General features: G+C 32.3%; 1 protein-coding gene across 3 annotated transcripts; it reads right to left on the bottom strand.

Moving 5' to 3' along the window:
- Nucleotides 1-14,071: 14,071 nt before the first annotated feature.
- LOC109019139 (putative inactive cadmium/zinc-transporting ATPase HMA3) lies at nt 14,072-20,672 on the bottom strand. Of its 3 annotated transcripts, none has more exons than XM_019001366.2 (10): nt 20,474-20,672; nt 20,001-20,224; nt 19,130-19,387; nt 17,771-17,868; nt 17,158-17,413; nt 16,925-17,062; nt 16,469-16,796; nt 16,169-16,371; nt 15,843-16,045; nt 14,072-15,603 (listed from the first exon to the last, which is right to left on the bottom strand). In XM_019001366.2, exons 1-10 carry the CDS (start codon nt 20,485-20,487, stop codon nt 14,230-14,232), a joined length of 3,096 nt encoding a protein of 1,031 aa, XP_018856911.2. In that variant the 5' UTR covers nt 20,488-20,672; the 3' UTR covers nt 14,072-14,229. The 3 variants fall into 3 exon arrangements, with proteins under 3 accessions (XP_018856911.2, XP_018856913.2, XP_018856912.2); XM_019001368.2 differs by having other exon boundaries at nt 15,843-16,039; XM_019001367.2 differs by having other exon boundaries at nt 20,001-20,221.
- Between the last annotated feature and the right edge of the window lie 7,246 nt (nt 20,673-27,918).

Below are 27,918 nucleotides of genomic sequence, written 5' to 3'. Positions count from 1 at the left end.
AAAAATTAAAAAAATACATAATTTATATGAAAATAAATTAATTTTTTAATAATAAATTTTATTATTTTTCTAAATGACTACACAGTATTTATACTTTCTACGACTACATATAACATTATTTCATATTTATCACTCTTAGATTATATTTTATTTTTGTAAAGAATAAATATAAAAGTTGGTGTGCAATACCATCTCGTCATAATGAGATGAAAGTAAGATGAGACTATGATATATAAAATTCTTCAATCCATATATGATCTAATTACGTATCAAGTCCTGTATTTATTATTTAGCACAAGAAGGAATTTTGGACTGCGAGTAATTATTAGATTTTTAATATCTGAAGATTTCATTCGGAAATTACTTGTAAGAAGGTAATTTATAAGTACAAGAAGTAAAAATTAACAAAAAGTTTTAGTACTGTACAAATTACAATGATACGAAGGACTACTGTTATTACTCAGTTTAGGCTAAGATGGAATATGGTAACAGTCTTATAATATTTAATGATGTTTAGTGTAGATAAGCATGAATATTTTAGAGCTTAGACCTTGTTTGGTTACGCAAACCGTCTCATCTTATATTATCTAATCATTATAATTTTTTCAAACTCTCATATAAAATAAAATATAAAATAATTCAATTTTTTTAAATTCTAAAATAAAAATAATATTAGAAAAAAATATTATAGCAATATTCTTTTTAAATTTTAACTTTTATCTCATCTCATCTGTATAATTAAATGAGGCCTAAAGCTCATATACGTACAATGTGACATCTACTACATCATAGTACGTACTTGAAAAAAAAAAAAAAACAACTCTGTTGTAGGTAAATGGGTTTAGTATTTAGGAATCGGATTAGAATTTCTGCTGACTTTAAAATGATCTAGAATGAGAAAGATGGATGCATAATTGGAATAGATTGAAGATAAGATTCTTTCTCTAAAGTAATTATATAATTATATTGGGATGAGCTTGAAGTCGCGTCTTGAAACTTTTTTTTTAGATGGCTTGAATTATATATATATTATATTAGAACATAACCCATTGGCATTCAGCTTACAGCTTATAATTAATTAATTATATTAGAATATATATTGATTAATCTTAATTAATGAATGTTTCCAAATTAATGTTTATCTTCTAAAGAAAGGGAAAACAGAAAAACTCTTTTGAAGTTATGGTGATTTGAAGTTCAATCATGACTTCTAGTGGTAAGCCTTATAAATTAAACTTAGTCCAAATTGATCGATTTTCTTTCTTTTTGATTCTTTTGGGGCGATTGGAGATTCTTGATCGATAACTTTTGTGTTGTACCGATTCCTTCGTAGACATTGGAAAAAGAATGAAGCATCGGGTTCTTTTATCTCTTGTACGAAGTTAAAGGTTGACCTTTGAAATCTATAGGAAGCTGATTCTTTCCTTAATTTCTGTACATGGTCTGCCTGCTGGCTGCTATATAGGACGTTGAGTTTTGTTATTTATCATGATTTTTTTATATTGTACATTATATATCATATTTATTTTTATATTTTTTATTATAATTTTTTTAGTTTTATTATTTTTAAACTAATTAAAGTTTTTTATTCATCATTTATATACTATATATTTAATAAAAAAATATTTTTTTAAAAATATATATATAATATATAAGAATGATAAATAAAATTTTTCATATTACGTTATTATGATCATCCGAGTACTATACTAAAAACTTGCACTTGAATTGATGATGATTATGACTAGCGAGCCAGTTATAGGATTTTGTTTTAGATTTTAATTGATCTTTAATTAAGGAACTAAAACAATTTAGGTGAAAAGACCAATATATGAAAATTCAGGGGTTTGATATTTGATATTCAGGTTTTTTTTTTTTTTTTTTTCTTTTTCTGAAGCCATAAAGCATTAAAACTGGATGGCCAGAGTGAATTTCAGCTAACTAATTAAGGTTTAAATAAAAAGTTGGAGATTGATTCCTGTCAGCCATATTCGATATAGAGAAATGATTGTTATAATAGTAAATATAAAAATATCGTATAATTATTTTAAAAAATATAAATACAGAATTTATATAAAAAAATTTAATTTTTTAATAATAAACTTCACTAAATCTCTTTTAAAATAATTATATTATATTTACACGTTTTATAATTATATATAACATTGCTAAGGTAATGGATGGATCTTAAATATGAAGGAAATCGGCCTGATCATCATGACGCGTTGGGTACGCGTAACAATTATTATTCCATTAGAAAAAGGAACAGTAGTACTACTGATCATCATTACTGAGATTAATTAATAGTTATTCGATCTTGTTCATTAATGATGACGTGGTTGTAAGAATATTAATTAGAATATATATCCTGAATATTTGTAGTATATATATTCAACGAACTGTATTTTAGGGCATTAATACATGAAATTTATACGTTTGTCCATCTAATTACCATATTATTATAACGAACGATCAATTAAATTTCTTAAATTAAAACATCGATCTTAGTAATATGTACAATTCTATTAAGATTTTTATAATGTTATAACAATATATTTTTCTCCACTCCTCACCTAGAAAAACCCTGATCTCTTTTTGGTGAAAATGCATCTAAGAAGATCATCAAACTAATTTAGAGATCATGAATGGTGTACGTACGTACGTAGATGATATGTGGAATCATCTCATGAGAAGTACTAGATCGATCGAGGTCTCTTTTATCGATGTGCCAACCCATTTGGTCAGTAGTTGGATCACGGCCGGCTTTGTGGGGATCTCCGATCCCTAGCTCCTTAGCGACCGGGATGGCCACGTTAGACTTGCCATGAAACGGTGGACGTCTTTACTCTTATCTTTTACTTTAAAAGAAAAAACAAACTTTTTTGTGGGTATTATTAATGTTAAATAAAAAGTAATATTTACAGTCACAAAATATATAAATATCGTATATTTATTTTTAAAAAAATAATTAAATATAAAATTTATATTATTATATTTTATAAAATTTACGATATTTATATAATCTATAACTATATTCAATATCACTGATTTTTTGTCAGACAGGAAGAACTGAAATTCACGAAAAAGAAATACTGACACATGATAGAATTAATCACTAAATAGTAAATATATATATACATATATATTCCTAGTGTCATAATTAACCTGATCTTGGAATTATTATATGTGCAAACATACATATATATTATATATTCCTAGTGTCATAATTAACCTGATTTTGGAATTATTATATATGCAAACATATATACATATATATATATATATATACACTTTAAACTTGTATATCATTAATATCTATCTCATATTTTTTAAAAGAGTTTTACTATACAACTTCTATCACATTTTATATTCTATATTTGTTTAAAATTTAAATATTTTTAATATTATTTTTTTAAAATTTTTTATTTATTATTTATATAATAAAAAAAAATTAAAAAAATATGAAGTGTGCAGGGTTAAAAAGTTGTAAAGATTTATTTTTTTTAAATTATAAACAATATTCCATCATATTCAATCGATTGATGATGCATGTGTCCGGAAAGTACTGCACGATTACAGATGACAGTATCCTCATTAATACTAATACGTACAATTTGGAGCTATTAATATTAATATTATATACATCCATACAGTCAATACTAATAAAGTAGTACTCAAAGACTCCCGTTTGCAACTTGCAAGCTTATGAACACTTTCATCTGCTTGTTGCGTAACATGGCCAACCATATATGCATGATATATCCATATATTGTTGCATCTCGGCAAGGAAACTCCAATTGTCCGCGCGCGTATAATCCTCAATAAGATACATGATGCAACTCCAGCTATCAACGGATTTGTGCATGCAGCAAGCTGTTCGAGGTGCCCTCATGGAAACCAAAACCTGTATCTTAATTCATTCCCACAGATCGAGCTAGGAACCAATTAAACGATCGGTGGTTGGTGCTTGATCAATTACCATCAGTACGCAGCCCTCCACATCAATATATAATACCTTAATTGTTCTGATTAACGTCATCATCGGAGCTTTGTAAATCACTCATTCGGCTCTTCTTCTTCCGTAATACGAGTATAGATCATTAAAACCTTGCAATTCCTTACACTGTGCGAAGAACATGATACCTGCATTAACCATTGCAGTAAGGTATTTTTATAGAGAAAAGGGTCCTAGAATATGTTCAACAAAAGAGCTAGAATACTACAACGTTTCAATATTAATAACTGAAAGAGAGATACGATCGATCTGTTTTCTTTTTTATACAGTAACCGAAACAATATTTATCAAGGACAACTCTGCTGTACACTCTGCAGACATGTCATGATGAGGCTCTTATGCCGGCTGATCCGATGATCTGGTTGTAATAACGTTGCGATGATCTGAGTCTCAAATGAGAGAAAAGACAGCGAACGTGAGCCAAGGATAACACCGGCGTACGTGCAAAATTGCTTTAATTTGTAGCAAATGGATGCCGGCAAGTCATCCTTGGCTCAAATCCACTATCCACTTCTCCTTCATGCAAGACACCCCGATCTGAAAGAACTCGACTCTGATCGTGAAGTAAATATTTTCTTGTAATTCATTCATACATGTTTCAAATTCCACATAGCGAGCTAGCATATTTATATATAGCAGATCGAGATGCTCATTGACTGGCATATATGCATATTGCATGGGTTTGGGTAAGATGAAGGTGCTGGCCGCCTGATGGCAGCTTACTGCACGTGGCCCCACCAAATTAAACAAAGCACTGAATCTGATTTTCAATTTCCATGCAATTTGGCATGCATGTGTACGTCTAGTGCAAAAAGGTAACTTCAATTGCCCCATGCCACTTTGATCTCTTCAAAATTCCAATAATGCAAAAAGGCAGTTGGATTGTTCAGGGAATCGAACATATATATATATATATATATAGAGAGAGAGAGAGAGAGAGAGAGAGAGAGAAAGGGGAGGAGTGGTACCGTGCTTATAAATTAGTGGCGCCTAGTTAATTGCATGCGATAAATATATATCATTTGTCAACGGGAATTTTTTTTATTAGAATTTTAGGGTTGAGGAGGACCGAAGATCTTGACCCGCGCGTGCATGGTTAAGGATTCTTCTGTATTAATGATCGCAAGAATATTGTTCCTTTTCTTTTCTGTACACATGATAAATGCAATGTTAATATATGAGGAGTGCTATAGTCACAAAGAGATTATATAAAAATAATTTCACAAACAGACGTGGCATAATATGATTCATTAGATCTGTTTTACAATAAAAATAAATTTACAATCTGACAAACCACATCGATTTATAAGATGATTTTTATGTAATCACTTTGTGATTAGAGTATTTCTCTTAATCTATTATTGTCCGATTACTAATCAGTGGAGAGGTTGCAAATATTGGTCATCAAAAAGAAAGTAAAACCATACGTTTTGTCGAGATAAAGGTTCTGTATTGGTTTTGTATATACACTACAAGAAAAAAGGGTTTTTCCGGCGATTTTTCTAGTGTTGCAAGTTTGAAATAAAGTAAGTTTGAAAAGTAGGACCGACATTAAATTTATTTTATAATAAAAATAATTTTATAATTTAACATACCACATCAAGTCATATCAGTTTATGAGTTTATTTTTATATAATTTATTTGTGATTAAAATATTTTCTATTATATAATTAATTCCGTTAGATATCCAACACGCATGCAATTAACCAATTATACATCATGATGATAATTTCATCTAAGGTATATATAATTGATCACATTTTTATATCTAACGTGTGAATTAATACAATCTCCAATTAATATCCTTAAAATTCTCACGTTGTAAGAACTCTCAAATTACCAAAAATTGATAGAAAACATTATTGTCCAATTTTTAATACTGTTGATATGGATAGAAAGTAGTTGATAGTAAAATGCTAAAATGAATTAAAAAAAATTTACTTCTCTACATATCAGTAGGGGTGCTACCCGGGCACCCCTTCCCCGCACCCTGCTCCGTATGGGCAAGGGTGGGGTTTTCACCCAAGTCTCCCATCCTCGGGATGTGGGGGCGGGGTGCAGGGCAGATTCTCAATCCGTCCCGCCTCTTTTCACTTAAAAAAAATATATTATATTTATTTTATTTAAAAATTATTTATAAGTGTAAAAGTAACTAAAAATACATTTTTAGTTCTAAATTATAAATTTAAAATTTGTAAATATAACTATAATTTAAAAACTATATAATTTATAAATTTGCTAATGCATATTTTGTATAAATTGTAGTGTATTAGTTTTTAAACTATGTAATTTTTTAAATTTGTCAATGCATATTTTGTGAACAAGTCTAACAAATTGTAATATATATTTATATATATACAATTTGTAAAATATAAATATATATCTTTATGTTTATATATATAATATATATATAAATAAGGGCGGGGGGGGGGCCGCCCCCCCCTGGGGAGATGGGGGGGAGCGGGCCCGCCCCGCCATGCGGAGGCAGAGCGGAAGCGGGGCAGGGGTTGCCTACCCCACTGCCCACCCCTACATATCAGTATGTATTAATTGATATGCTAAAAATCATGAAATTTGAATTTTAAAAGAAAACTGAAAAAATGAATATTATAAATTTATAAGTAAAATTATAAGTATATATATATAGTACTTATATAAGTGAAATTTGAATTTTAATAGTTGAGGCCGGTGCGATATAATTCAAGATTTGAGGGCCGGTGGAAAATCTTCTCTCTCCAAATCTGAAACATTAATATTCTTTTCGAAGAGATCACATGAAGAGATCATATAAATCAGTTTCAAAATGACTGCGAGGGAGAAGGGATATATGGATAGGACTGTCCCATAGTCCGGAACTTAATATTACGTACGTACCGTGTTGATACACACACACACGCATATATATATATATATATATATATATATATATATATATATATATTATACACACATAGATATTGAAGCTTCTAAGAAATTGGCCTGCCGCCCTGCTTTTCCTAAATTGATTAAAACGTGAAGTCCTAACAGACCAACATACACCGAATCTCTTTAATTAATTATATATTAATATATATATATATATATAGATAGTACTCTTTTTCTTTTCAAACGATTCAAGTTGAAACTTGAGTTGAGTTGATTTTACTGTGCATTTTTCTTACGTTGAATTAATTGTTGGCGAATCTCATATATACCGGAGCGCACACACAATATTAACACATAATGAATTGATGCATTTCAAACGTTGAAACTCACGTACGTACGTGGAAGATTCTTTAGTGAGCTGCTGTACGTAGGATCGATGGATGGATGGATGGATATGATTCTTTAGTGAGCTGATTTGATGAAACAATATTAATGTGCATGCATGAGAAAGAACCTTAACAGACTTAATTCTCTTTCAATAAATATTATAAGCTGGGCTAGCTACGTACGTACTCATGTCCATTAATCCAAAAGCATATATATGTGGGAGAAATTAACTGAAAGAGTCGATTACATATGATCAACCCTAATTGAAATTATTCTAAGTTGCTTAACGGCAAAGAAAGGGCCGAAAAAAATAAATGAAAAAAAAAAGGAGTACTGATCATAGCGCGAGGAAGATGATCAGAAAATTAATAAGGATTTTTATTTTCCTAATTGACATGCATATATACGGAGGTGATCGATCAATAAATTTCAGAGTGAAACTAATTATATTGAGCTAGCTTAATTAGTTCAATTAATACTTCAAAGTATAAATTGAATTAACAACCATGCATATACATATATATATATATATATATATATATAGGATAATAGGTTAATTGGGCTACATTAATCTTGATCCAATTAAGATGATAGTCGTGGCCGGGTGATGATAAGAATAATCTTATCGATGGCAATTGAACCTACTTATCGAAAAGCAAAAGGATATAAAGAATAAAGGGGGAGGGGAGGGGAGGGAAAGATCTATAAGAAAGTACACGATCGAGGAGAATAAAAGAAAGAAATTGGAGCTTAGCTAGTATTATCCTAAAGCAATTGGAGCTTAGCTAGTAATATCCTTTTTCCTTTCTTCTTTTTTCTTTGTTTTTGTTTTTGTTTCGAAAGTTGGTTTATATTCCTTTTTTTTTTTTTTTTTAATCCGTATGCAGTATCTATCTAAGAGATATTGTCCTTTTCCTCGATCCACTTGGAGTGGATAGAGCATATATGACTTCCCTACTGTTTGGTTTTGATTCTTGAAACCCCACTTTATATATGGTCGAGAGAATATTCATCCAAAAATAGTAAAGAAGATATCGATTAATCGATTTCTTGTAATTTCATTGTAAGAAGTACACTGGATGTACGCAAGAAGATCAATATCTTGTTATAATATAAAATAAATAATAAAATCTACATATTTTTATCGGTTTAAATTTTTAAAATAAATAATAATTTCACATGATATCAGAATATATATCTTGAATTCGAATTGATTTGCTTTAAATATTATCTCATTTAATTAAATATTCTATAAATCAACATATGTGACCCTAATTCCAAGTAATCTGCACAGGCCCGAACGGGGGACACGAGATCTGATGGAGGGCCGGTCTCTTGCTGCCACACCCTAGCTACGACACTCGATGAATTAAGCCGAGAACTCAATTAACGCGGTATCCTAGTTATTTGGCGAAACCATCAACATGAAATTATTGCACATAATCATGATCTATATAAAATGATTGAAAGTGATATAATTAACTGTAGAGGCCTGGCATGAGAGATCATGTAGAGAGCGAGGGATCAGAGCCAAGAAGCTGCATGGCCGGACTTATCCGAAGGCCGATATATCGAACCAATTAAAGCATATAATTTGTTTCATTTTATATGGGCCTACGTATACTGCCATTTTCATCTACTAAGAGGATTGGTAATGGCTTTTACATCTTCATGTTCATCTTCATATTTGTATAATATATCTCTAAATTGGTCTATATTGAATTATGCATGCATCTTCAAAATTTTGCATAACTATAAATAGCGTTTCTTCAAATTTGAAGAAATACTATTCACTCTCCAAACATTATTTTAATTTTTTTTCTCTCCTACCCATTAAAATAAGCTTTGTGGAATTTATATTAAGATGATTTTGATATATGAAATTTATATTAAGTTGATGATATAAAGTATTTTTTAATACATAATAATCTTTATCGATAAAATTAGTCATTTTAATATATGAAATTAGTAATATTTAGATATATATATATATATATATATATATGGAATTGGTATTTTTGAACACATAATACTAATTAATGTAAAATATATAAAAATAATAATTTTAAGAAAAAAAATAAAAAATAAAAAAAATAATATTTTATTATTATTTGGTTCAAAGATGCATAATCGAATGTAGAAGTTTTTCTTGATATGTAAAATCAATATTCAAAAGATGTGATTTTGAAGGTAAATATGAAAATGCATGCATAAGTCATTGCCAATGCTCTTATATATATATATATATATATATATATATAGTTTAATAATTACGTACATCCTGTGCCTCGGTATGTGTGTCATGTGTAGACATATATAATATGAGAAGTGCTACAGAGCAACCACTGTAGTTGTGCACACACTACGTGGCTGCTTCTGGTCCTTAGATTTTTCTCTCTCTCTCTCTCTCTCTCTCTCTCTCTCTCTCTCTCTCTCTCTCTCTCTCTCTCCTACAGTAATCCAACTAAAATGGATTTCACCCATTTCTCTCCACTTGCGCCATCGTACACTGCCACCCAGGCCACCGCACCTCCACCACCTCACACCGGCGACCACCTCTCGCAGACCCAGCCACCACGAACCTCCTTCTTCGTTGCACACAATCAAACTACTCATAAAATAGGTTTCACACGAGCTAAGGGCCACCGACAGCCCCATTGCCGCTGTGCGTCAGTTCTAGCTCCATCGAGCACCTCCCTTGACTATCGCGACTCCCCTCCGAGCACCTCCGAGCCAGCCAAGCCCTCCACCTCTCGCGCACTCTCTACCTCACATCCATCATCTCTCTCTCTCTTTCTCAGTCCGATTTGGATGATGTGTGAGAGATGTGTGGTTTAGATGATGTCACATAAGATATGCAAAATGGTTGCTCCAAAATAGTGGCTACTCCCCATATTAATTCTATATAATATATAGATGCATGCAGAAACTTCTCCTTCCCATAAAAAAGAAAGCTAGCCTCGATCGATTGGTCATTCTCCTAACTCTTGAGCGCTCTAAACAATCTCACCGCCCCCCATGCATGACTTCCGTGAATTCCCGTGGATCGAGAAAATTCGATCGTTTTGATTAGTTGTTGATCATCGGGAATAATAGAATCTGGAAGGACGACATTATCATGCGACGGATGGGCCACATAATTTGTGACATATATATGTCAACGGGAATTTGTTCATAGAATCTAAAGGATGATTATATCATTTTGACACAATTAGTAATTAAGATCAGAGGTCGATCGATATATACGGGGGGGAATATATTAAGGTGCATACGGGTAATTTCCTGACCTAGTTCTTTGATCTATTGCACTGATCATCCTTACATTTGTATTTGTCGTTATAAAATCATGTTAAATAGATATAGCCTCAATATTAATTAATTATAGATAAACGACTTTAAGACATAAATCCCTGTTTTCCAAATCAAATCTGCATATATTGAAAACAGAATGACTCAGCTGCTTACATATTTCCCCGGAAGATTAATTTGACTTTAACATATATCGTTCCTTATCATGAGGCGTTACGACACCGTAATTCAGGCATCGTTAAAGACCATTAATTTCTTGCAATATACTACATGAGAATTAATATGCAATGAAATGTAAGTACGTATTACTGGTTGACGTACGTACGTGTTCGTTCTGAATTTTTAAATTACTGTGTCTCCCGCCTTCCACATGCAAATTAAATGTATAGGAATCTGAAAATAATAGTGGCAGCTAGCAGTACTAGTACTGCTTAATTGGGATACGAAATGTACGTACGCCAATATATATTAATGGGGATTTGTTCATGATAAGATTTCGATTCACGCGGTACGTATGTTAAGGCATCTGCATTAATATATACATGAATTGACAGAAAGATTTGTTTCGATCTGCCCAGTTCCGTCAATGGCAATATTAGATTTTTTTTACGACTTTAGATATAGTAAGAGAGATCAACATATAAAATAAGGCACATAATATTTATTGATTATTTAATATTGTACAAAAAAATTCACTCGAGAGATGTGTTCTCTACCAGGACTTTGTAATTATAATTTGTCAATATGAAATTAAAACTCTCTACTCATCATCTTCACACCATATATAATTATATAACCTTTTTATTTTATTTTTCTCTTATCAAATATGTAGTGTATAGATGATGAATAAAATAATTCAATTAGTTTAAGAATAATAAAATAAATTAAAATAAGTGTGATGTGGAAATGATGAATAGCAAATTAAAGCTCTATCAATATACATTCCCTTATCTTCTGACCACCAACCAACTTTAACGCGGGTCATAGGTCAGTTATGACTTGTTTGGAGTTACGGTAGGAGTCTTAAAAAGTACTTAAATAATCTTAAAGACTTTTTAATGAAAAAATCAGATTGTTTGAGTTTTACATATTAAAGCGGTAGGAGTCTCAAGTAAGCTAAAAATTAGCACGTTTGAGTAAAATCATTATTTTCATGTTTTTTTTCAAACGTGATTTTTCAAATAATGCTAATTTTAAAAAGATTGCCAATGGACAAAAATACACATATAATTTTCATATAATTAAAACTTTCAAAATTTTAAGGATCTGGTCATAATTTTTAAAAATTTAAATAAGCGTAATTTCTATCTCAAAAAATATTTTTTTAATTTATTTTCAAACAAATATAACATATTTAAAAATATTTTAAATATATAATTATTAAATAGTAAATAAATTTTTAATAATATAATTTATTACTTAATTATATGTTATAAATCTTAAAACTACAAATTATATTTACTACAGCAAAACATGTACTCAGTGAGGGTCAGATATTTTACTATGGATCAGGTTATCTTATAATTGGCTAAGTAATGAGTCAAGTAATGGGTCATGGGCCCGAGGGCCCACGTTATTTATAGTGTTCTTCCATCATCATTTTCAGCAAAGAGGTGGTATTTGATTTGAAAGATGTTTGGATTTAGAGATGAATTGAGATGGATTTAGAGATGAATTGAGATGGATTGAGATATTTTTAAATAGTAAAATAAAAATTGAATTATTTATTATATTTTGTGTAGAAATTTAGAAAAGTTGATTTAGGATTTGAAAAAATTAAATTATTTATTATATTTTATGTAAAAATTTTAAAAAATTATAATGATGAGATAAGATGAATTGAGATGAGTTGAGGTAAGTTTTGAATCCAAACCTCTCGTTGGGATTGATTTGGTTGAACAAAATTAAATTAAATTATTTTATATTATATAATTTTTATAAATTTTTATATAAAATATAAAATAAAATAATTTTTTTAATTTTAAAATAAAAATTATATTAAAAAATTATATTATAATAATATTTAACTTCTCATTTAAACTGCGAAATCAAAGCCTCAGTATTTCTCTCGTTGAATCCTCTGTCGACGTGGGCCGTTCGATGACTTTAGCTTCCAGTCTCTGGAGTCTGAAGCCCCCCCTCCCCTCCCCCCCGAACAACGGTGGGTGGGTTGCTCCCATTTCAGGTAATGCGAAGAACCCTATGCCTAATTTTCTTTATTCTTCTATGTTTACACTTCTCCTTCTCGCAGTTTAGGATTCCCCCGTCTGTTTTCGTGCTTTCATGTATTAGTAAACGACGCTGCTTGCTTGTATGTGTCCACTTCCTGGTAATGCTTGCATGTGTGTGTAATCTCCAATTTCTGGTAATGTTTGCGGATCCGATTTTCTTTCAAAATTTTCAGTGGGCTTTTGACGTTGTTAAGAGAGTAGTTGGATGATCCATGGGCTGTATGAAATGAGTTTAAAAACCTGATAAGAAGGGGGTTCTGAGAATGTTATTAGCGTTGGTTTGGTGAAATATAAGGCTTTGTTTTGAGGAAAATGTTAGGGTCTGTTTGAGGTTACATCAGGAGTCTTAAAAAGTATTTAAATAACATTAAAAGCTCTTTAACGGAAAATTAAGATGTTTGTATGTTACATATTAGCTAAAAAGTTCGTTTGAAGAAAAGTATCAAATTCAAACGTGCTTTTCCATGTAGTTCAAATTTTAAAAAGATTATCAATTAGCAAAAATATCCATATAATTATCAGATAATTACAACTTTTAAATTTTTAAAGATATGATCATAGTTTTTAAAAAATCAAATGATCACTATTTCTATCTCCGAAAGTACTTTTTAATTTATTTTCAAATAAATGTAACATGTTTAAAAGTGTTTTAAACATATGATTACTAAATAGTGAATAACATTTTAATACTAGAACTTATTACTTAAACTATAAGTTATAAGCCTTAAATTTATAAACTATATTTCTCAATGCAATCCCAAACATGCATTAAATGTACTTACAAAAAAGTTACAAAAAATTTATTTCTCTACATGTGAATTATTGATATGCTGAAGGTCATGATATTTAAAATTTAAAATTTAAAATTTGAATTTCTAAAGAAGACTAATAAAATGCGTGTTGTAAGTAAATTAATAAGTGAAATTGTTAGTACATGTAGCACTACTCTTATTTTAAATTGTGCCATATCAAAGTAGTTGTGTGAAATTGCTACTGTGAGTATGCGTACGTGTTTCAGCCAGAGAAACTTGGGGAAATTTTGGTGAATTTAGTTATTAACCGGAGCAATATTGTTGAATGATAATTGGTTTTCTTATGTGAACCTTTGCGTGTAAGCAATGATTTTAAAACTCTACCTTGTGAGTGCGCTTCAGCCAGAGAAGGTCTTTTTTTTTTTTTTGGTCATTTTAAATTGAGGTGATTTCTGAATTCGGACGTTGATGTTGGCATGGGTCTGTTCTGTTGGGTTGAAAATTGTCGGTGATTTGCATTTAGTAAGTATATATTATCTGGAAGGGTTCTTACAAATGCCCCATGCTTTTCATCAAAATTTCCAGAATTTATAGTTGCAGAAGATCATAAGAGCATGTAGCGATCTTTGTAATGTACCCCAATTGAAAATTTTTGAGTAAGTTTGAGGCATTAGTCAGTGATGATTTCTGATAATCCTCCACCAAAGCTGGCCCCAAGATGTCCGTGCTTGCCACAACATTCCTTCATGTAGCTTTTGCAACAACCACCAATTTCTCTGCTCTCCAAACTGATAGAAGCATGCATAGCCACTGATTCCGTGTCTTTCTTGCTATGGCCCTTGCAACACCCACCAGTTTCTTTCTTCTTCAAAGCATGCGAATTGATTGATTCCACGTTGTCAGTACATGGCACAATATCGATGGTGGTGTGAACTGGTGCATTGTGATCTTTACCTTGCTTGGACAAGTCAAGATGAACTGGAATTTGATGCTCATGATGGTTGCAACAAGACACTTCCATTTTTCCTTCTCCTCCATTGTCAATGTGGTTCTCAACATGGTTGTTTCCACAGTTGTTTGAGTGGCAGTGGTCATCATTTGTCACTATTTGGTTTCCTTCCAAAGTAGTAGAATGGTTGCAGTGTCTTGCGTCACGATGACCATCAGATTCTACATAATCAGCTTTCCTTCCTATTGGATTTGAGCGTTTATCTTCTGTACATGAGTCCAGGTTGTGAGGGCCTGAACAACCTTGGTTGTGCAATTTGCGCGACTCCAGACAATGATTGGACACGTTATAGCTTCCGTGATTGCAGTGCTTCACCTCATGAACTTCATCACTGTCTATAGATCCAACATTACTCTTAGCTGAGTCCGCACACTTCTTATTTCCACACGAGTTTGAATTTAAAGGGCGAGACTGACAATTTGCTTCACACTTCTTGGAAGGAAGATTTTGAGACTGAGAAACCATTTGAGCTTTGCTTTCAGAGCAGCAATGGTGATGGGTATCATGTACATGATGATGATGATGATGAGAAGAGTCGCCATTGCTGGCATTGCACGCATGTTTATGGGTATGCTGTGCACGGTGACATTTGCTTGATGTCCTTACTGGTTTCTGGGTTCCTCGCAAAAGCAGCATACTGTTGAGGATGACTAGTAAGCATGTCCCAACATCAGCGAGAACTGCTGCCCAAACAAGTGGATGGCCAGCAAAGGCCAAGGCTAGAATAGCAGACTTTGTAGTGAATGACAAAATAATATTCAGAATTACTTTCCTCTGAGCTTTTCTTGCCAATTGGATGGCTTCTGGTATCTTTCTAATGTCATTTGACATAAGAATCACTTGCCCAGTTTCAGTTGCTAGAGTGGAGCCTGAAATGCCCATCGAGATACCAATATCCGCTGTGGCCAATGCAGGGGCGTCATTAACACCATCTCCGACCATGGCTGTTGGTCCTTCCTCTTTGAATTCTTTGATAATCCTTGCCTTATCTTCAGGTAGAAGCTCTGCATGAACTACCTCTAGACGATGATCCAACTGCTCATAATAAAGCATGATGTCATCATTAATGAGTCGTTCTTATCAAGTTTTCAATAACAATTGGAATGAGATCATTCTGATTTAAAAAGAAACTGAATTAAGTCAATTTTATTTCTCACAGCATGCCTCAAGTTGACAGTTATAGCAATTGACTCTAAAATAGTTGACTCTCAAAATTTTAGGTGAAGAAAGGATGTGGCAACCAGAGGGAATATATTTAGAGCTAGAAAGTGCACCTGCTCTTGTACATGCATGGCTGCTGCATGCCTATCTCCGGTAAGCATTGCAGTTTTAATGCCCAACAACTTCATCTCCCTGATTGCCTCTGCCACGCCAGATCGACAAGCATCGGAGAGACAAAAGATTCCTACCGGGCTTGTGCCGGAGTATATGTACCCAATCGTCTTTCCTTCCTTCATATTGCCTTCTAAGGCTGGGACTAGAAAGTTGAATATCAGTGAATTAGAACTATGAAAACACCATATCCGGCCTACATAATTACACCGAAATGAAGATGTTCTAATAATATAATTTTCATGGAAAAGGAGGTGAAGGATCGCACCCGTTTCACACCCAGCTCTCAGAGCAATTTTTCTGTTTCCAATGTAAATATCATCCCCATCAATTTTTCCATGAATGCCTTCTCCAGGAAAATTTTGAAATTCCATCACATTTTCAGGCTTTGGCTCGACCGAAAGTGACCTTGCATGGTCAACGAGTGCGGCTGCCATTGGATGACTCGACTTGCTCTCAATGCTTGAAACCCTTTAAGAAAGATATTCAAACAACTATTTTATAACCAATCAATGTTATAATTCTACTTCATTAAGGAGAGAGAGAGAGTAGTCCTAAATCTAATTACCAGTAAAGCAATGTGTTCAAGCTGATATCATCACGAAGAGATTGAAAGTCGGTGACCACAAATTCACCTCTAGTGATTGTGCCAGTTTTGTCAAATGCGACAACCTTAATTTTGGCAAGAGTTTCAAGATAGTCACCCCCTTTGATTAGAAGTCCGGACGTTGCCGCCTTCGTAAGCGCACAGAAAGTAGCAACTGGTGTAGACAGGATAAGTGAGCACGGACACGCACTCACCAGAACAACCAATGCCAAGTGAAACCAGTGATTACGATTTTTAACTTTTAATGCAGCTGGTACCACCGCAAATCCAATTGATATTATCAGAATTGCTGCAAGTTATTAATTCAAAGTTATCAAGATATTAGAAAATCAATCAAACAAAACAAGAAAGGAAAACAATAATAATATTGGTACCTATTATAATATTTTACCAATATTATATATATATATGCTTAACCTGGGGTATAAAACTTGGTGCATTTATCAATGATTCTCTGAGTACTGGATTTGCTGTTTTGAGCGTCTTCTACAAGCTTTGCCATTTTAGCCACTACACATTCTTCAGCTAGAGCGGTGGTTTTGACACTAATATAACCTGATCAAAACGTCGACGCAGATTCTTAGCAATAATGAGGTACTAGTATTTGGTCATGTGCAAATGGTGCAAGAGAGAAATGGGGTGGTACGCACCATCTAGATTGATGGTACCCGCCCAAACAATAGATTCCTTTTGTTTGGCAACTGGGAAAGATTCTCCTGTTAGAGTTTTTTCATCGACTTCACATTGACCTTCCACAACAATTCCGTCAATGGGTATAACTTCACCGGCCTTAACAGCTAGAACAGTGCTCAACTTCACCTCATCTGCGTCTACTTCTTCTCCGGTTTCTGCAATGACTGCCTTCTGAGGAGCCATGCTCATCAACGACGACATTACTGCATTCGCCTGAATGCATTCAAAAAAATATAAATATATATATTATTAGAATAATGAATTAAGACGAAATGAGTTAAGATTAAAATTAAATATTATTAGAGTATTATTTTTTAATATTATTAAATTATTTATTATATTTTAGATTAAATTTTAAAAAAATTATAATAATAAGATGATATAAAATGAAATACTTTTACTATCTAAACAGAATTGGATCATCTTAGCATTTACAACGTCCGAAAATTAAATACTGACACGACGTGACGGAATCATAACAATTTAAATTGAAAGCAGTCGGTGGAAATGGAATCTTATTTGTGATATTAGATTATGTGATAGGCATGGGAGATAAGAAAGGGGGGGAACCTTGTAGCTTGCCCTTGACTCGAGCCATTCAGCAATGGTGAAGAGAAAGACAATGGTGCCGGCTTCCAAATAATCATTCAGAGCTAGGGTCCCCATCACTGTAAAAAATAATAACTTTTTGTGTTAGACAACTTGTCTATAATTTTGTGAATTTTATTTTACTAAAAGCCAATACTAATCGACATCCTTTCGGTTTTTACAATATATGTTATAAAATTAGGATATTTTTATAAAATAATGTTAATTTTATAAGATATTTTACAAAAATATCATTCTTTTTAAAATATTATCATATAAAATATTGTGAAAAGATGCGTATTTATGATTTTTCTTTATAAATTCTGCATTTGATTCCAAGCATATCATCCCGAGAAAAAAAAAAAAAAAATGAAAGGACGAGAATTTTAGTAGCTTGGCAGGAATCTTTCTGGAATGGAAAATCCAACACAAACTGCTAAACCGATCATTTCTGTTATTCTTTTGGTCGCATTCATGTACGATAAAGATGCAAATTACTAAACTAAAGGGAGAAAAAACAGAGGAAGTCGATAAAAAAAAAAAAAAAAAAAAGGATGGCTGCTGGGTACCAGTATAATGCATGCTACGTAAGATTCACCCAACGAAGATCCAATTTTGAGTTTGATTCTTGGTGCTACGGTGAGTTGGAATAATATATTGTCAATAAATCAATTTCTTTTAAAGGAAGTACCTATATTTATAAAAATTAATTAATTAATTTAACTTAATAATACGTCTATCTATTTATATATAAAAAATTAAAAATTAAAAATATTTTACAATTATCACATCAAATTTATTTTTAGAATAATTATTTCTATCTTCTAAGCTTTTTGCCAGTACTCGCACTAAGCTTTTGACTTCCATTTTGAATTTTCCTTTCCTAATTTCAGGATTAATGCTTTTAGGTAGACGACAAGGCGCGCGCAACTGAGTCATGGGGCGCAAAGAGGTTTTATTTTAGGTTGATGGAATGGCATCCATCTTTGAAATTATGAGTGCTACCAACAAAATTAACTTTGTGGAGGAAAACAAAAATAATAAAGTTACGTCTGAATTCCCAAAAAAAAAAAAAAAAAAGGAAGTAAATTAATCACTCATTTATATGATTTAGAATGAAAAGGCCGGTCACCATCTTAGCATACTTTAGTGACAACCCAAACACTTAAAAAGGCATGATTTTTACGTAACTCAATCAATTGATAAGCATGATCATCAGCTTGATCCAATGGACATGAATAGTAAAAGCTATGGCTTGAGAAAAAGCTAGCTAGTTATATATAAACTAAAACCATGCAGTTGATCAATATCAAAAGAAAAAGGGGGCATGCAATTAATTACCTGCAACGAGGACGAGAATGTTGATGTCAAGTCTAATATTCCGAATGGCCACGAGCCCCTTCAACGTAATTGGAAAGATGCCTACAGCTACCGCTCCAACAGCCAGCCACTGGAGTGGTTGATAGGCATATTTCAAGAATGATAGCAAAAGCAATGCCCCACAAGCAACCGCAAATGGACTTGGCCATTTTTTCTTGTAATTCTCCTTCCCATATATTTTAACGTTTGCTTCCAGCCTTGCTTGGTTTAGAGCCTTGACTGTCATACAGCAAATTATGCAAAGAAAAAGATCACAAAACATATGATCTTATGAAATCGCGATTAAGAGATTCTGTCCAATGAAATGTATGTTCCACGCCAGTACTACAGTTCTAGCAGGAAAAGATCTTAGAGATTAAATTAATTAGTACTTCCTAAAGGGTTATCTTATATCTTTCAGGAAAGCTAAATAGAAGGATAAGCAGCGTTAGCTGGCCTTCTAGCTTTCTGCATTTTAAAACTACTCTTTCATTCATCAACACCACCAAACCATAGGTCCACCTAATAATTCTCATGCACCTGTTCGATCCACTTTTTCCCTTGATGTCACGTTTATCATTGTCCAAGTCATAGGTCAGTAGCATCGAGAAAGTTTTTGTTTTTTTCCTTTCCTTTCCTTCTTTCCAAACAGATCACAGAGATATGCAGGAGGATTATTGAAGCAAAATTTCAATTGATCGACGAGCATCAACTTCTAAAATCGTGAAAAATTTTAAGGCAAAGAGTTCAATGATTTTGCAGGCCAGTTGCCAGCCTATCTCTGCCGCATGGGGCATGGCAGGGCTAAATGTTATTATAGTGGAGCTAGGACAAGTTATGGATTATTAATTACCAATTTGAATCTGGGAAATGAGGAGATTGTCATGAACGACAACGACTGTTCTTGATGGCACGATCACTGATACCTCCTTGACACCATCGAGCGGCTTGAGAATGTTCACAATTAAAGGCACCTCAGAAGAACAGCACAGACCCAGCACATCAAAGTAGCTTTTCTGGAACTTTTTCTGTGTCTTGCTTTTTTCCTGGGAATCCATAGTTTCCTCCGAAGTTCTGCTAAAACAAGGACAAGTATCAGTTTTGAATAATATCTGTTGGCTCAAAAACCAGATCGGATAAATGCTTCCCTTCTTTGGGGGTTGTGATGACAGTTTGTATCTGAAAGTTTCGGCTTTGATCAGATGCTGTCTAACCAAAGAGTATTGTGATACTATGTGTGCTGTGTGCGTGAGAGAGAGAGAGAAAGAGATACGAAAACCAACAACCAAAATCAAGACGTACTGGGAAAAAGTAAATAAAAGCTACCTGTATGTACGCATGCAGGTAGCACTGGGAATTAACACAGTCGAAATTAAAAAGGACCCAGATCGAAGAGCTTAGCTAGAGAAAAACCAACGTCTAGAGCTAGAGATCAGTAAAAAGGGAGGGTCATGGATCGCGTATAGCGTACGGGAATAACAAGAAGATCAGGATACAGCGCCTTGAGTAGAAGAAAGAGAGGTGTTAAGAAGGGAATTTATAGCCAGGACGCAATGTGATTGAAACGATCGACTTTTGGAAAAGGAGATTATTGCTTCATGAAATATCCAAAATTTCCGAAGTAGCAATTAAAATTTCATGCGGGGATAGTGGGGTAGCGGACGAGACACAGACTCAGTAGTAGTGGAGAATCAGGTAGATACATATATACAAAATATATATATATATATATATATATATATATATATGGCGGTAATGGGATTCCAAATATGAATCCATATTGCATGCCCACTAATATTAATATATATATGTACATAATGCACTACCTCCAGCTTCGAATGCTTCGTTTGGTTGATAGACTCAACTGAAATCAATTCAGTTTAATCTAATTTTAATTAAGTTGAGTCTAATATCTAAATATCAAACTCTAAAATTATTAAACTCATCTCAACTCAAAACTTCTTTACATGTGAGACGCACAATATTTTTCAATTCAACACTTCTTTATATGCGGGACCCACGACTTTTTTTAACTTTCCATAAATATATCTAAACTCATTTTAATATTTAAACACATTTAAACTCATCTTAGATAGACCCCACAAAACTCACTCTACAATCTCAACTTGTTATTATTCATAAAAAACACGACTCGACTTAACATCCAAATGCAACCGAAGTGTTTATATTATATATATATATATAGTCCTATCATCAACTAAAGTGAATAGTTATATACAAAAAAGTAATACTAGGCACATATATTTTATAAAAAAGTATATATCTCTGGCCATGAAAAGAATGTTTTTCTTTTTTCTTTTTCATTTTTTTCATAATGGAGTTTATTTTTTTTATAAAATATTTATGTCAGACTAGTATATTTAAAATTTGTACAAATAAAGCGGCTGATACTAGTGCAAAGTTAGGCTTGTCTTTAATTCTGAATTGATTTGGTTAGAAGAGGCCTGTAGAGGTCTCCCCTTTTATTCTTGTTGATAAATCAGCTTGTATTCTTTGATTCATGAATGAAAGTTTCATTTTCAAAAAAAAAAAAAGTGGAAGAAAAGTTATAGCTTTGCCTTTTCTCAAGAGTGTTTAATTAACTGCTGCAGATTCGAATGCCATGTGTTTCTTATTAACTAATTAATTAATTCGTTGCATGTGTTTCAAACAATCATGTAATTAATGCACCGCAATGCATGCAAGGAAAATTACATATTATCTTTGATCTGATAAATGTGCGTAACAGTCACACATTTTTTTTATACTAGTGGCCTGGAGTTAATATTATTGATCACCTTCGAGGATATATATATATATATATATATATATATAAGTATGTATAAACATAGATTTTTTTTTTCTAAATATTTTTTTATTGGGAACGTTGATCGGATTTAATTTTCATCTCTCAATTTCCCTACGTTTCGTAAACTCTTTCTCGACGTTTTTTTCACATCTTATTTTTTAGTAATCCTATTATATTTTTGGCCGTCATGATTAATTAAAATTAAGGTCGCAACTAATTAATGAATCTAGCTACAACTCTATACTGATCGCAAATAGACAGTACCGATCGATCACAACTCCAAATTCGACCCAATAAGATATTCATGATCAGTAAGGATCATATGCTAATTTACATGTATATATATATATATATGCAGTAACGTACCTATTAATATTTCGTAATTTTTATATGATGCAGATTTTATCAAAAACTTACGTACGCACTATTTTTCATTTATAATAATCTTATTAATGCACAGTACGTACTAGGATGTACAAAATAATTGCTCGACTTATAATAATCATAATAATTTTGTTACGATATATCACTGATCATTCTTCTTCCTATATATATATATATTTATATGCAATTAATATATTGCATGTGCCACTTAAAAAGTATACATAAACAACCCATGCCAGCTGGTTTAAACGATTCTATATATGTCCAATATTATTTGCCTTGATCACTAAATTTTGCTAATTCCAATATTATTTGTACGCTGGCCGCCATGTTCTTAATTAATTCGACAGGGTTATGTGTGTGTACATTGTCCTCATTTTTCATGAGGTAGAGCTATATATTCACCTTTTTTATTTGAAAACTAAGCATGGTTATAATGATCAACATGATATATATATATATAATAACTATTACAGACACAAAGAGATTAAATAAAAGTAATTTTACAATATGACATACTGCATCAAACTATATCAGTTTATGGATTTACTTTAATGTAATCTTTTTATAACTAAAATATTTATATATATATATAATATTGTTTTAAAATTTTATCAAACTAGATCTTTGAGTTTTCATTTGTATATATATTCAAGAGGGGAGTCCTAAAAGTGAGAACTTGCGTCGACGACCCCATGCATGCATGCTCATCACTTATTTAGTCAGCTACTAGTGTATATATTTAATTTAATTTTTTTATTTTTCTCGAGTTTCCGCAATGCTCGTGATCGAGTTAGCACCGTTTCCATTGTTTTCGTCAATTTCGGGACATTAATTCATTTAAAATGCAAGATTTTTGTCTCCTAGGCTGCAGGAACACTGCTGAATGTTATAAAGACATCAATCTCTGTACGTTGTCCAATCCACTTTGTTGTAAAGACGTTATTATATACAAACATATATTTAGTCAAAAAAGTACATATTTTTTCCACCACCTTATGAAAGTGATGACGCAAAAGCTAGCTAGCGCTGCTTTTTGTAAACACTACTTTTGTGATTATCAATTCTTTACTTTTGAATTTATTTTAATAAATATTTTTTTTAGATGTCTTTTCTATCATGTTATGATATATAAATAAGTTCGAAAAAAAACTTCACCATCTAATTTATTACGTACGTTAGAGATTTTCAAGAATATCTCAAAGAAATGAATTTTATTAATATTTAAAATAATATTGAGAGGGTAATGAAAGAATTTTATTTTATTTTTCTCAAAAATTAATCAAACAACTTGTTAATACGTAAACGTAATGCCAGGGCCGGGAAAGGTCGATCGATAAGGTTTTTCTCGTGAGCAAAGGAAAGCGTAACGTAAAGTTGAGGGTGCATCATCATGTTTAAAACAACGTGCCCGAACTGCCGATTAGGTTTATTAATTTAGCTCTCTCTCTCTCTCTCTTTCTGTTTGTGCGTTCACTCTCAAATTAAACGTATATACCTCAGTGGCAGGCAAGGCCCCTCATACAGACTTTTGGGCAGGTCCCATTAATTCGAATTGACATAGCACATAAAATGTCGGTTTCCGAATGGCCAAAGGAATGAAGAATGATGCATGAGAACGTGAACTACTTCACCATAAGACCCAACTCGAAGCTAGCAGACGAGAGACTGATCAGCAGAATATTTAAATTTGCTCATTGCAGTAATGGAGCATATTACTGATCATGAAGAATCTGCATGATGCAATATCACGAAAGATATTAAATAGAAGATCAAAGATGTCTTTGATTACAGACCTAGCTATTACTGATCATCATGATTATTTATAAGACTATAATCGATAGACCACGCATGCATGCATGCAGTAACAATTAATTATTAATATTTGCATATGTATGTGTTTATATATATATATATATAAACATGTCGATTTCATTTTTTTTTAGGCAGAGGAATCATTACATGAACATTTTTGGATAAGTTAATTGTTATATATAGGCCAGGTTCTCATCAGATGCCCATGAAGAAAGAATATCCCGGCCGATCGAATCATGACATGATTTTATCACATCCAGATTCTAGCTAGCTGTATCAGTTCTTGATCTATTGGCATGTATTTCTTCTTAATTTCTCTCTTTCTAGATTCTTAATTCCATAATGGTACCAAGCGACGCCAACGCCACGGCCACTAGCGCTTATAATTAGCTTGATCAATGGCTTTGGGCAAAAGAGCATGCAGTGTTTTATTTATCCACGTGCAGCTTATAGTACTATTAGTACATCGATCCCTGTAGCTCTATATATTTTTTTTTCCCTAAGCAAGCAAATATAAGATAGTGGAAAACGAGATACATGAGGAGAAGATGAGGTTCTCCAACAAACATTCCATTACAACACCCTCTACAGTTCTATATTTTATTTATACGAAGCATTACTTTAATTAACCGATCATCGATCCTCCATTTGGATCAAGAGTGTTGGATTTATAGAGTCTGATTTATTCTTGTGACTGTCTGATTAGATGACCTAGCTTGATAAAGATGTATTACGTTTTTTATTTTTTAGGATTTTCAATGAGACTTATTAGCTAGGTCATGGAGTGCAGGCTTGGGACGATAGGATTTTTGCTGTACAACCATATAAATATATAGTTAATGAACAATATGACCATCTAGAATAGTATATTTCATCCTAAAATGTATTTTATCATTTTTCAAAAGATAAAATTCTCTACAATTCCGTGAATACAAACACCTTATTGAACCACGTAAATTTTTTGTGACATGTGATTATTTTCTTATTTTACTTCAATTTTCTTGCATCATTTTGCACAAGAGGGAGATCAAATCAGATGTATGGGAGAGCGAGACGTTTGGCCGGCAATCTGGCGTGGATGACAAAGTCGATCGATAGCTAGCTATATTATTTGGCCGTAAGAATTAATCTTAACATCGCGCACGTCAATTCTGCAACCTTTGCGCGCGCGCACTACTTTTTGCCGGAACTGTATTTAGCTAAACCCATTTAACTTTAGCCTTGAACACCATGACTAAATCATTTATATATATATATATATATATATCCTATTTGCAAGTAATATTTATGAGGATTAATAATTGAAGAAAGAGAGAGAGTACTACTCTTGTGCATTGTTGTGCAAGTTTTTCTTAAGTACATTTTAAAATTTTTCTTAAAAACTTTAGTAGTGTTGGAAATTAATTCCATTAATTGGTGATCCTTTTCTAAGTACACTTATCGCATGATTTCTTGTAAGAATAATGTTACATACAGTTGTAGAGTGTGCAAATTTCTTGCAGTCGTTTTAAAAAAGAGAAAGATCCACTATTAAAAAATTAATTTTTTTCATGTGGGCCGATCTCGTATATATTCACTTTTTTCAAAATGATTATACGGTGTTTGTGCACTCACAACTGCAACTATCATTTCTCATATATAAATGTATCTTGTCAGCATGTCCAATCATAATCACCAAGGAAATGTAGATCGAAGACAATGGGCTCCAGACATAATATTATGCAGATTGACTAATCCCATGACTTTAATCGACAGGAAAATATTATTCGAGTACTGCATGGTGGTTTGCAAGCTGAGACCTCCATAGATGGTCTTGCGTTAATATTGCAATATGCATGGTGGGATCCAAGTCATGTACATGTTGTAGACATGAAAATTTGGAAAGCTTTGGGTTTATGGTATAATTTGATCGATGCTGAGGCCACATATATATATATATATATAATATGATCGGGTAATTAGCAAAGGTGGTACAAATTAATGAGCCATAGATATATATTTCAAATTAAATCATGCAGAAATGGCACTAATTATGGATCTATTTTTTGTAGTCATATCATGGAAGTATTAGTGGTAGTGTCAAGTCACAAAAGAATCAGTACTGGCCCCCTGGGGTATAGAGGATGATAAAAGTTTTGTAGTGGACATGTGTCAGCAATCCACAATCTTGGCATCCCATGTAGCAAAGGTGCATGTAAGGATGATTGCTACGCAATATGGTCAACATCAAATTTGCATCTGCCTAATTGGCCTCCAACATGCGGTAATTAGATGTTCTCATTCACTGGTCTCCATTTCATATTTTGTTGGAATTAATGCCCAATGATAATAGAAAATTTTAAATAAGTTCTGATCAGAGAATTGCAAGCCTGAATTTGATTGCAAGGGATTAATTAAAGATAATGGGAATGGCACCACATTGTTTGGCTTTCTTTTTTTCCTTTTTTTATTGGAAAGGTTCATGTACGTACTATCATTTCCTGTGATCAGATAACTTTCTTATAAAATATAATTTTTTCAAATTTTAGATACATCAAATCAAAATCAAAAAGTAAAATCAAATTTAAAATACTATTATTTTATTCAATAGTAGTTTAAGAGTTGTAAATTAATTAGTTTGTAGTTTATCATTTCTCCTGATGAGATTGGTAGGGATAGTAGTACTAGTACTGTTTTGCAAATTGAATTTTTATGTTATTTTCAAAGGACAGAGATAACTTTCAGCCCTTGCAAATCTTGAACCCATTCGTAACTTAATTCATTCCAAACCTGGTTACAATTACAACTCGCGTTTTAATAAGCCAAAAAAAAAAGACATGTTTTGACAGTAATGAATTACCTGTTTAACATTAAAAATAAAATAAAAATTAATGAATAAATTATGAAATGAATTTTTGGGAGTGGGTTTTTGTTAAAAAAAAAAAAAAAAAGTCGCATAGCTCTCTCTCTCTCTCTCTCTCTCTCTCTAACATATTATAATATTGCAGTACCATATAAAATAGCATTCCTATTTGTTTCCTAAATTGAGATGGCGTACGTTCTATTTGGTTTGTCAAGAAATATGGCAAAATGGAGTTATCAATATATTAATGTGACATGTGCCTCTGGTTCTTGTCACAGTCATTAAAGATTCTCCTTCAACTTCTAAACTACATACCATATTCGCTTAGATCGAGAAATACTACACATCCTCACATCCTCCACACACGAAATTTTTTTAAAATTTTAAAATTTTATTATATTTTTTTAAAAAAAAATTTGAGTTTATTCTTTTTAAATTAATTCATTTTTTTTACTCATTATTCATATATTAAAGATTTGATAAAAGAAAAAAATAATAAAAATTAAAAAAAATGTGGTGTGTGGAGGTTGTGTGAATAGTATGAGGTTGTGTAGATTTTTTGATCTTACAAACTGACTCTATCTTATCGTCATACTTCAAATTTAGTTTATCTTTAACCTAAATTTGATATTTTCTTCCGACTTTTACCCTTAATCGATCTTTCTGTCGACTTCCGTCAATTTTCTATAAGAAGAGATCGATTATATCGCTACAAAATAAAAATTGCCTTTAGACCGTTATCTTCTGCCAGTGCATCCTAGCCATCAAACCCACAACAAAGCATTAGCAAACAACCTACCTGGCTCAACCCCATATTTCTATTTGTAGCCAAGCCTAAACCATCAACTTGCCCACCATTCTTATTCCTTCCCCCACAAACCAAAATCCCCTGAATGACATCAACATTTGAACCACTAAAGC

This window comes from Juglans regia, chromosome 11, assembly GCF_001411555.2.
Source record: "Juglans regia cultivar Chandler chromosome 11, Walnut 2.0, whole genome shotgun sequence".
Classification (NCBI taxonomy): Eukaryota; Viridiplantae; Streptophyta; class Magnoliopsida; order Fagales; family Juglandaceae; genus Juglans; species Juglans regia.
Note: the sequence above shows the minus strand (reverse complement) of the source record. Positions and strands in the feature narration are given on the sequence as shown.